Genomic DNA, 12,155 nt, shown 5'->3' on the forward strand with positions numbered 1-12,155 from the left:
ATCACAGTTGTCCTCCTCGGGCACTACCTTGCCCAAAGGACATAGGCAGGGAGGTGAAACCCAGTGTAACCCGCAGTTATGAGCACCACGAGACCCCCTCACCACCAAGGATGCTTCACCACCCTGCCCATTGCCCTCAGCAGGCTGCAGGACCAGCCGGGGGGGGCCGGGAGGAAGGTGGAGGAGAGGTGGTGGGATGTTTTCAGGGAGCAGGTGAAGACACAGTGTCAGGAGAGCTAGGGACAAGGGTAAAGTATGGCAAACCAGAGCATGAGCTACAAGTAGTCTCAGGGGCACTTTCCTTCAGGACAGTCTCAGGGCTCACTGCGAGCTTGGAGCAAAGTTTTGCCGACAGGGAGCTGTCACAGGTCCCTTTCATGCCTCCTCCTGGACATAGGTAGACGCAAGCTGAGGCTGCCACCGTCTTGTCTGCGGGGGCACTGCTACATCGCACGGTCTCTCTGGCTGTCATCTGTTTCCATAAAGCCTGTAGAAACACGGGCTCCTCCGTGCTTGGTGTCCTCTGTCACGTTTGGCTGAAACCCAGTCCTGCTCTGGGAGGGGGAGAGAGATGCAGGACAGGTACAGGCTGTGGGGGATGCTGCCTACGACTGCATTGCCAAGCCTTTGCTGGTAAAAAAAGGGTGAAAGGCCTGGAAATTTCTTGGAAAGCTGTATCATAACATTTTAGTGCTTTATGTACAGCATTTATTGATGAGATCTGCTGCTTAGAGATATTTCACTGCCTGGAAATTCACAGGAGCCATCAGGGCTGGTGAAAGGGACCTCCAGGTTGTCCTGTCCAGCATCATGCCCACAGTGGGTCCGTGACCTGTCACAGATCAGGTTGTCCCATAGCACCATCTTCCCCTCAGACCCTTCCAGGGATGTGGCATGCCTTTGCTGTGCATGGCTGGGGGCCTGCCAGCCTCTCCTGACCACAAGTCCTTCTGCTGCCTCCCCCCCACCAGCATGAGCCCCCAGGGCAAACTGAACAGGTAATCCCAGGGCACTGCAAACACCGATGTCTGGTGGCACCTGCACAGACATGGTGTGGGCAAACTGTGGGCTGGAGGGGTGAGATCTGAGCTTCTGGCTCAGGAGTGGGAGCAGGACTCTGAAAGGACAAGGGAAACTGAGGCAGAAAACAGCACTGAAGAGACTAACACTTCACATCAGGCTGGATGTCTCTTATCCCAGCAAAGCAATGTCTGTACCTATTCCCTTAAGTATAGTGTTGATAAAGAAGTGAACTGAAATCAAAGTGCCTGAAAAAGTGAGGATGCAGGGAGGAAGGTCAGGTATCAATAGGAGCAAGGGATGGGGTTTTTTGCAAGGTGAGAACATGCACAGAAATATTCCCATGGCCAGAGAAGGGACCATGCACTAGCAAGTGCCATCCTGTTTTCGTCTCTCTGAGCAGAGAAGCCAAAGATTTTGCTAGAGGGGTTTGTTTGTTTGTTTATTTGTTTTTCCTTTGCAAAGCCTATAGCCAATAAGCCATTGCCTTTAGTTATGAAAAGCCCTTTTCCACACCAGGCATGGCTTGCCCTGGCCTCTCACTTCAGCTCCCACCCCTCTCAGACCTACCTTGGCTCCGCTGTGCTCCTCAGCTCATCCCAGTTCCTCCTCCTGCTTCAGCTCTTCCTAAGTCTATCAGCCACATCCTAATTCACCCAAATCCGTCCTAGTTGCCCTCCTTTTCCCACCACCCATCCCTCCACTCTCTCTTTAAGAGTCCTATCCCCACCACAAGATGCTCCTGTACGATGCTAATGCCTTGCAGCAGAGCTCAGCGATGGAAGAGCATCAACGGACCCAGTGGGACTCATCTCTCCTCTGGAGCATCTGGAGTCAAGGAGGCTGTTGCTCTGCTCATGAGACCCTGCAGACCCCAGAGATTTCCAGCTCCCCAGGTTCGCTCCTCCCCGCACCCCAGCAGAGAGTCACATCAAAGAGCACAGCCTTTTGTTTAGGCCCTGTTTGAAGTTTGCTGCTAATTTTTGGTATGCATGCAGTGGTGTTTGGCTCATGCTCACTCCCGGAATAAATGTTCGTTGCATTACTCCTAAATGATTGGAGACCTCCAATTTTAATCTTTTATTCATAATCTTCTTCCAGCTCAGACACAGAAAAAAACATGTAAATTCAAAACCTGTGAGAATAGAAAATTTCATAAGTGCTGCTGACCCTTCACTGGCAGCTCTGAATGTGAAAGAAATAAAGGAATTGTAATGAGGAACCTCATCTTTTGATAACAGGTTTAGAGGAGCCCAGCACTAAAAGGGGTTTCATCTCTCCCTGCTGTGTGACTACGCGGGATGGGGTCAGTCCAGCTGGGCAGGGAGGTGTAAGCCTGCTGCTCCTGCCTCTCCATCAACTCCTGCATCTCCATCTCCTCTGCGCTGAGAGGTGTAAGCTCACCTGCTGCCTTTGGAGCATGCCCTGGCCGTGTTGCAGCACCCATCAGTCCCCAAGCTCACACCCCATCAGTGCCCCAAAGCACGTGTCCCAAACTGCCTCTGTCACCCCACGCTCCCTCAGCTCCTCTCCAGGGGTGGAGAAAACTGCTCACCATCATCTGCACTGCATACTCTCGCCTCTCCTCCTCGATACTCCCAGTTACTTTGTACCGTTCTCTGTGTTTGGGTGGGACAACTTATCGGCTGTTATCTGCTGGATGCTACCCCACCCACACTCTCCATCCCGCTGTCCGCTCTCTACAAAGGCCAATTTTCAGGACAGCTTTGTGAGAGGAAAATGGGAAGGCAGGGAGGAGATGAAACATATGATGAGTAATAGGAAATCTATATGAGTGAAAGACTGTGGGGTCAGGAAGACATCAATGAGTGCCTGGGAACAATTTCACCTTCTTTCACCATCAGCAAAATGAAAATTTCTAACATGCCATGGCTGGGAGTCTAGATCAACAGGTCTCAATGCAATCCTATATGCTGTGCAACTCCTTAGTCTTTTTCAACCCAATAAAAAAATTCTTCCCTTTTCTTTACTTCCAAGAATAAGCAGCACAGCGTGTAAGGGAAGTTTTGCTGGCTTTGCACACAGAAATCCTTCAGGTGGTCTGCAATTCCCTTTTGAAAGGACCAGCATAAGCAGGAGATGCAGCAATTGTGCACTGGGATTTCACAAGACAAAACTGCCAGGAAGTTTCATCCAGAAAATTTGAAAGGCTCTGTTGTTTGTCTGGATATTGTGGATGTTTGACAGCCCGCTCAGAAGAGCAGGTATGATTGTGCCTGGGGTGCTGGATGAGGCACCCATAAACTGCTGAGAGCCGAGGACTCTGTTCACGTGCTGCACAGCAAAACCGCAATTCCCAGTCCATGTCAGTGGTGGTGGGGCAGGTGATGGACCCCCAAGGAGCTGGGCTGTGTGTGTCTGGGGATCCCCTGGTGCTCCCCTCTGAGTGAGATGCTTTGGGCAGCACCCCATGAACCAGTGGGACCGCCCTGGATGCAGGGGTGGGATACGTATCATGTACCTGAAGGTTAAGTCAGGCTGACCAGTCTGGGTTCCCTGTTACATCCAATGGAGAGAGGATGTCCCTGCACAATGCAGGTCATGAAGTGACATCCATTTCCTCCCTTTCCCACTCAGTGCAGCAGGTGACTGCAGCTGCTCAGAGGCAGACCTTGTAATCCAAGAGACCTGCGCTTCTGCTCTGAAGCCTGTCTCATGTTCCCAGCCCCTGCAGCTGATGTCAGGGTTGCTGTGATCCATACTCATCCCTCCCCGAGCCTGGCTTGCTCGAGGTGGGGAGACCCCACCCTGATTGCAGAACAGGCACTTCCATCAGCCTCTGTTCATCCTGGGATGAACTGTGCTGCTATCTCAATCCTTGATGGCGGTTTCCAAGACATGACCTATGGGATACTTCAAAACCCATGCAGAACTTAACCCATAACCCTTCCAAGAGTTAAAAACAGCAGCTGTGGATGATATTTCTATCTTACATCAGATTATCCTGAGTAATTTGCTTGGACATGATGCTAAACGACTGTGCTAAAAGCAGAGAGAGAAGGCGGTTTGGGAATACAGCCTTCCTTGGCAGACTAAGCTGGTATGTGATCAGACAGGAATCATATCAGTAAATATGAAGCAGAGTTCACCATCTGTTAACACCATCCACAGAGTGCATCTGACCCCTGCAAACCTGCATAAAGTTGGCACAAACTGAGCGTGGGTGCAGAGCTAAGATGGGTGGCTCCATGCAGGGCTCTGCAGGTGCTCTGCGAGTCCAGACTGCCACCTCCAGGCACACAAAGCTTGCAGATGACACAGCCAAATTTTGCCTGGACAGCTGTAAATGAAATGCTTCAGAGATGACTTACTGGTAGCTTGGGGTAATATTGGGTGTGACTAGAAAACGAAAGCTGTTTTACTAGGGAAAGACCAATGGTGCACGTTGGAATAAAAATCTCTTGGGAGACATTTAAGAAGGTGTGAAAATCCTGAGGGCTATTTTGATACATGAAGGGGTTTATTTGCTGTCATACATAAGCCAGAGTTCCATCACCACTCCTCGGATGGAAGAGTTTGCCTCTTGACCAGCTCCTTCCCCTGGACAAGTTCCCTAAGTCCTCTGTACAAGGGTTTTGCTGCTGAGCCGGTTCCTCTCTCACCATGAGGATCCCGGGGTGCCAGCCCTGTCCCCAGCCTGGCTGGACCCAACAGCCACTGCCTGCAGTGGGGCTCAGCATTAGGAACACAGAGCGGTGCATGAGGTCTGGAAATGTGGGTCTGTGTCCTGGAGTGGAGCCCCCGATCACTGGCCCTTGCCAGCACTGCAATTTCATGGCAATTTCTTCCAGAAGGCGAAGAAATGATGTGTTAAAAATAACACAACCTTGCCTCGCCTTCCTGGGGGTTGTGAGCAGGGTGATGGCCTCACGGTCTTTCACAAAGCGATGTTCTTAGTAGCTGTGGATCAGCTCTGAATACGGGTCCCTACCCACGCAGAGCAATGCACACCAGCCTAGCTGAGTGCGTCTGCTCCTGCCCATACCTCGGGGAAGGAGCCAGGCACCAGCATCATCCATCCTTCTGTGGATCAAGTGTTTGCTTCGGGACTGAGAAAGGTAAAAAAACTTTGTACATTTTTCACAATGTGGATACAGGCTTTATTCATAAATGAAATAAATTAGTGAAGTGTGGTACGCGCTGATATGTCCCAGCATTCCCGGGCTGTCCCACTGTGCCCAGTGCCAACAGTGTACTGTGAGCAAGGTGTGACATGGTTCCTGTCCCTGTCTGCAGGATGAGGTGACCTTCAGAGGTCCCTTCCAACCATATTTCTTGAAGTCTTGGCAGATAAAGGCTCCAGCAAACTAGAAAGGTGGAACAGGATGCCTAAGGGTGTGTTTGGGGAGGCGGTGGGGAAAAGAGGAGGGTCCGGGACAGGACAGCAACAGGGGGAGCAACAGGCATCCTGCAGTCGTGATGTGGGTGGTGGCGATGGGAGAGGCAAATACTGAAATGGGGTACGTAAAGGGGGCTGCAGAGCGCAGGGCTCGTGAGCTCATCCCTGAGTGCTGGGGAGGCTGCAGCAGAGAACGTTGAACGGGGGGACCGGGAGGAAGGATGCTCTGGATGGGGCTGGCAGGACAACTTGAAAGCATGTGGACAGCTGGTGTGAGGAGGGCTGGGGTGCCTGGGAGGACAGGGCTGCATGGCTCTGTGTGGGAGCCAGGCTGGCCTTTCCCCACAGCGGGGATGCGGAGCAGGGCTGCACTGCCTGGGGACGGTCACCTCCATCCCTGAAGTGCTCCAAAGGCTGGTGGCATGCGAGCAGGCAGTGACGTGGATAGAGTCAATCCCACCATGTGCTGTGGTGCCCTTTTCAATTTACATGGCAAGAAAAATATGCTTCTTTCCTGAAAATGCTGGTGGTGTCTTTGTCCCTGCAACTCATATGCTAGCAAATCCTTCACTGGAGGGCAGCTGGAACCACATCTAAATGCCTACAAGATGGCCTTTGCAAGCCCACCCATGAGATACTTCAGCTCAGACTTTGGAGGACAAGAGTTGAGGTTTTACTGGGTTTTTTTGCTTTTTTTAACAATTCCTGAATTTCCAGGAGAGGGTAAGCCTGAGTCTGGGAAAACCTGCAAGACACTTCTGAAGTTCAGAGGAGCCTCTGCACACAAGAGCTCCCATGCTTGCATGATCTCCTGCCCTACATAACAATGACTTGGTGGTTTTGTGGAGGCTTCTCCCAGGACAGCAACCCACCCCCCAGAGGAACCCTATGAATGATCAGTCCCTTGACCCTTCCCTGCATTCACAGGACAATCCACAGACACTCCTGCTCCCCAGGAAGCATCCTTCAGGTGGAGGAAGGTGTTGGCTAGCTGGGCATCCCCGTGCTGGCCCCTCTGTGCCTGTGAAGCATCCATGGAGGTCCCCATGCTCTCTGGCAGTGGTGAAATAGCTCTCTGCAGCACAGGGACAATAACAGGCAAGGAGATGGCCCGTGGGAAGAAGGAGTTTTATTGTCCAGGAGGAGGTGCACGCTCTGAACATAAAAGGCAAACCCTGCCCCGCCGTCCCTGCAGCTGGGAGCAGCCCAACAACCCCACGCTGCAAGATCTGACCCACAAACCACCTGGAAAGGGGCCATCTGGCAGCTCCCAACCTCAGATCCTGCAGCCCACGTTACCAGGGTTGCCCAGCAAACCCCAAGGACACAGGTCTGTGGCACTGGCCTGACCTCTGCTCTTCCTGCTTTGTCCAGGATGGACTCACCCTCCGGGGAGTCCCAAATGTTGGGAAGAAAGGACACAGCCAGCACCCACCATCCTGTGCTGCAGGGCTTGGACTGATCTCCATCATGACGCTGACTGCAGGGTGGGCACGTGACAGATCTGAGCACAGGACGCAGGGTGCAATACAAATTAAACAACACATTGCATCTCTCCCCCATTACAAAGAGCTTCCATAGGAAGAAGTAAAGTGCCCGCCACAGTCAGAGAATCCATCAGGACGTAAGCGCCTGGATGGAAAGCTAAGCCAGCCCCAGAAAGGCGAGTTTAGCCAGGATTATTGCATCTGAGAAATGGCTTTAACCCTCCCCCCACCCCCCCCCGTGTGCCTGAACAGCACTGGGAGGAACAGACCTCAGGCCAGATCCTACCAGTACCTGCATTTGAGTGATGTTGGATTTACGTGCCAGTGCTAAGGACAGGATGCTGTGGACCAGGCTGGTCCCTGGCAGTCAGCGTGGCTCCCCTCCAGCACTTCTCCTCCAGCAGACCCCTGCCCAGCCATGCTCCCAGCAGATTTTTTTTGCAGTGAGTTCAGCCCCATGACTGAGGCTTCTGTGCTTTGAGACCATTTTTGTGTACTTAACATTGTTTTTCACTAAAACAGTTCCCAAACCCATAGAAAATTGTATTTACACCCAAGAGAAACCTTTCCAGCCCACAGTCTGCCCCACCTCCATGGCACATCTGCATCTCTGCAGCCAGCTCAGCCTCTCGGACCAGCTCCATAGGCCTTTGGAGGCCACTGCTCCGCACCAGGCAAGCTCACCAAAAGAGATGCTCCTGTGGAGGAGAGGAGAGCTGTGGAGGAAAGGCCAGCCTCCCAGTCACCAGGCTCACCAGCTGGATAGTGCTGAAGATCCTTTGCCCAGAGCCCCTGTCCCCAGCCATAGGACTGTGTGGTTGCAGCTGGAAATGTTGCTCAGGACCCCTCTGCAGATGACCTGAGCATAGGTAGGTAGTGTGGTAATGGGACAGCTCTTGGGTTTCTCTAGGGGAAGAACAAAGATGACTTTGGCAGAAGTCTCGCTGTCCCTCCATCATGTGAGATGGGAGAAAACTCTCCCACTCCTCTCTGCCTTGATACGGCTTTGGAGGGTGATGGTTGTTCTGTGGGGGGAGAAACCTGAGCTTGTGGCCCTAGAAAATGTGCCTGGGCTGCCCTGGGATGCCTGTGCTGGATCCCGAGAGGAGCAGTGCTGGTGGGTTCAAGAGGTGGAGAGAGTCCTGCAGCACCCTGGGGCTTCTTGAGGATCCAGACAGCAGACCCTGACCACCTCTTCTCCATGCTGGGGAAGTCTCCTCTGCACGCAGAGTTCCTGGCACTGCCAGCTTGTACTGTTCCCTGCCCTCCTGGGCTTGGTAGAGGTGGACCATGAAGTCCCCTGCAGGCTGGTGCAGTTCAGAAGGTCCAGGATGGAGTACACTGGAACTGGGAGGTACTGGCAGCAGGGTTGTCTCTGCTGTGTGGCAGCCTGTGGGGCCTTCCTCAGTTCAGACATCCAACAAAATCCCCACTTGTCAGATCGAAAGGAGCTGTGTGCCACGGCAAGCTCAGTCCCACCGCTCCTGGTATTGCTGTTGCATCTGATACCCCTTCATCTGCCAGCGCAGCTGGGGCCATCCCGCTGTGTGAAGGGGTTACCACCTGTCCTGCATAGTTGTGTGGGGACCCCCAGTCCCACAGGAACACAGTAGAGGATGGAGAGAGGCATGACAGTGTCCCTAACCCACTTGGAAGACTGCTCCCCCCTTCAGATGGGGGAAGGAGGCAGCAGGACCACCGAGGTATCTGGAAAGCCACGTTTCCACTGACGCTGAAATCAAAGAGATGCTGGCGGGGCTCCAGGTCCTGGTCTGGTGCCCTTTTTCCTGCTCACCACCCTGCTGCCCCTTTGCCAGGGTAAGTGTCAAGGAATGCCCAATGCAGGTCTGCAAAGCCGGTCATCAGAGATGCCTCCTAGGGCCATTTGTGTTCAGCAGCTGGGATCTCATGGCCTGAATGCTGCTCAAGATCTTCTTCTGGTGGCCCATCATGGTGATACCCAGACTCCGAATGTCCCTGGAGAACAAGAACACTGTCAGACACCCCATGGTCTGCCTCTGTGCTGGATCCCACAGAGACACTGCTCCTCCCCATGTGCGCACCCCATGGACCAGTCCAGGACCCCGCGCCTGACTCGTCTCCACTCGCCCACCAGCACAAGGCTGCTGCTGCTGAGGGACCATGGGCATCCTCCCAGGGACAGAGAGGCTGCCATTCACTTGGGCACATCCTCCTGACAGCCCCGGGGAGGAGCAGGAGCAGGAGCAGAAGGGGGATCACTCCTGACAGGCTAGCAGGTGACAAGATTGATGCTCTGAAATTGGATTCAGTTTTAGTGAGATGCTCTCAGATAACTCAGTCAGAAAGATGGATGGATGATGAGCCTTCCCCACTCAAAAGTTTCCCCAATGTGCATGAGAAACAAGGATCAGTGTCAGCTCAATCCCACAGCAAAGGCCCCAGGTACAGGCCCCGATCAATGCAGATGACAGCCCTCTGCCTGCCTCCCTCCACCTTCTCTTCCACTGTCTCCTTCTCTACCTGTCCACCTCGACCAAGGCGTGCACTGCCACATACTTACTTAGTCATGGGAACTAACGTCCAGCAGCCCCAAGCCTTTGACAGGGAACAAGTCTCCTCAGAGGCAGGAGAGGTTGTTGCCAGCCCTGGCACTAATGCTAACACCAAGGGAGGGGGAATGTAAGCCCAGGGTAGGAGCAGGTATAGTTGCTGTCCTTTCTGGTACCGCTTGGAGCATCAGCTCCAGAGAACCCCTAGACAGGTGGCAGAGCAAGTTCCTCACAGCAGGAGGATGAGGACAAGTGGTGGGAACGTCTTCCCCGGCCCTCTTTAACCCAGCCCTGGGCACTTGGCTATGACCTTCCACTCACACCAAGGCCCTGGATGGTGCCTCCCTGCCCAGCAGCACTGAACAGGGACCCAGTCCAGTACACTGGGTTCTGAAGAAGCTCTGAGTGCCCCCCAGCTCTGTTTGTTTCCCCATGAACCCAGAGAAGCTGCGCGGTATGGCATAGCCACACTCTGGTCCAGATATGCTTTTTGCAGGGGAAACAAAGGTGAGAAATGCAAGGAGAAAGCAACCTCATATCTGACCCTGCTTTGAGCAGGAGGTCAGATTAGATGATCTCCTGAAGTGCCTTACAACCTGAATTATCTATGACCCTGTGATGACATTGGACCACAGAACACCAGAGATGACTTGGTACTCATGCCCTCTCAGTACAACTCCCATACCTTCTCTCAAAGGTCAGCACAGCCTTGGACATTGTCCCACATCTCAACATGGACCTGGTATGGTTAGGTTACCCTGGCTATGTTTCCTTAGGCCTGTGTCTCTGGCTCAGGGGCCAACTAGGTTGAACAAGCCAAGGCAGAATGGGACTAGTGAGATGGTGCAGAGCAACCCTGCCAGTGGTGTTTATTCTCTGGTACTCACTCAATGTTCATGCGCATCACCATGCCCAGGGAGGAGTACCCTGCCATGGCAAAGTTGTCCCGGTAGTGCCCCAGCCGGATGGAATCCAGCCAGTCCTCCACTGTCAGACAGCTGGACAGGTCGAGGACACCCCTGTCAAAGGGCGTTTGGGTGAACCTGGGAGCAGGACAGAAGGGGTTAGCCCGGAGGTGAGGGTCCTAGGTGGTCAGGCTGTGAGGTCCACCTCAAAAAGCCCGTGACCCAGCAGGACAGAGAGAGCCCTCGCAGGCTGGTAAAGGCAGGCATGCCGCTGCATGGGCACCACTGCACACACTTTAGACCCTGGCATGGGGATGATACGGTGGGAGAAGGCAGTGAAACGCAAGATGCTTCCCACTGCCCACCACAACCTGTGCCCATGGGCCTTGTGCATGTCCATGGCTGCAGGGAAGCCACCACTGCTGGAGCTGGACAGAAATATCCCTTATTTGCTGCAGCCCACACGCTCTGCCCAGCATCAGCTGTCAAACCCTGCTTATCGTGGCGGCTCAGGGAGCCCTTACCGGTTCACGGTGGCTGTGCACTTCAGGTTGTCAGGGTTGCGGATGAGCTTGTCCAGGATGCCGACGACCTGGGCGAAGCGTGGCCTCTCGCTGCGGTCCTTCTGCCAGCAATCCAGCATGAGCTGGTGCAGGGCTGTGGGGCAGCCCATGGGGGCAGGCAGGCGGTAGCCTTCCTCCACCGAGTTAATGACCTGGAAGGAATCCACATGCCGAAGTGGACCTGCACTCCCACCCGGCTCCGAGCACCCCAGACGGCAGCATGCAGGGAAGATCCCTGGTGCTGAGGCCATCAGATGGGGGAGCAGGCGGTTGTACACAAATTCATGCTAAATGACAAGCGCATTGCCAGCGAGCTGCATGCAGTCTCTGTGGAGAGCTGGAAGCTGGCTGGATACTGTACACATACAAGAAATCACGGCTATGACAGCGGATTCATTAAGTGGTCCAACAGGCCTCAAATATTGCAGCCTCCCTCCAGCAGACAAGCCACAAGAGCTGCACTCTCGTTCAGGTGCTCTGCAACCTGGGCTTGCCACCACTCAGCAAGGCTGGAGGAAACCGTGCTCGAAGGAGCTGTGTGCAGGAGGTAGCGTAAGCCTCTGCATCCATGTCCTGTGACTAATAAAAACAGAAGGGAGAGGGGGGACTCTCAGGACTCCCAGAGCAGGGAGAAGGCAGGTGGGTTTATAGTCCCCGTAGGTAAAAAAAAGGAGTCCTGTGGTTCTACAGAGCCAGAATATTCATTTTATTGCCTCCTTTTGGAAATTTTGCTCCCAAGTTGAACTCAGGAATATAGCCTACATTTTCCTACAGTTTTTATGCTATTCTTGAGGTAAGGGTAGCTCCACAAATCTCTGACAAGCCCAAAGCCTACTGCAAGTGGTGCAAGCCTGGAGCTCTCACGTGGGCAGTGGAAGGGATGGACCCCCAGCCTGGGGTGCAGGAGGGACTGGCAGGCTCATGCAGTGGGGCTGCAGCGATCCTAGGGAAGCCCTGACCCCTTCCAGGGAATGGGAAAGGTGGCACAACACGTGCTGAAGCTCTCCAGCCAGCAGAAAGGCTTGTACAGAGCAGCAGACAGGGATGGGGACACACACGGCACACACAGCCAGGCACAGCCAGGAGCCACGGTGCTGCAAAGGGAAAGGTTGTGTGGTGCAATGACAGGCAACACACTGATGTCCCCACTGAGGGGACAAGCACACTTGTGAGGCGATGTGGATGTGAGAAGAGGCTGCTCTTTGGGTCCCTTTTCCCCAGCACCCCCTGCTAGGCTGGCTTGGGTGAGGGCAGGAGGAGAGGTAAGCTTGCCACCATGCTGCCCCGCA

General features: G+C 53.8%; 1 protein-coding gene across 3 annotated transcripts in view; it reads right to left on the reverse strand.

Annotated features, from left to right (window-relative positions):
• Positions 1 to 8,525: 8,525 nt before the first annotated feature.
• EPHA8 (EPH receptor A8) overlaps positions 8,526 to 12,155 on the reverse strand; it is a 49,372-nt gene continuing 45,742 nt past the window's right edge. For all 3 annotated transcript variants that reach the window (XM_054849560.1, XM_054849558.1, XM_054849559.1), the window contains 3 exons: positions 10,828 to 11,018; positions 10,286 to 10,441; positions 8,526 to 8,844 (listed from right to left, as the gene is read on the reverse strand). In XM_054849560.1, coding sequence (XP_054705535.1) covers positions 8,730 to 8,844; positions 10,286 to 10,441; positions 10,828 to 11,018 — 462 coding nt within the window. In that variant the 3' untranslated portion in view covers positions 8,526 to 8,729. The remainder of the gene's footprint in view (positions 8,845 to 10,285; positions 10,442 to 10,827; positions 11,019 to 12,155) is intronic.

This window comes from Grus americana, chromosome 21 (genome assembly GCF_028858705.1).
Source record: "Grus americana isolate bGruAme1 chromosome 21, bGruAme1.mat, whole genome shotgun sequence".
Lineage (NCBI taxonomy): Eukaryota > Metazoa > Chordata > Aves > Gruiformes > Gruidae > Grus > Grus americana.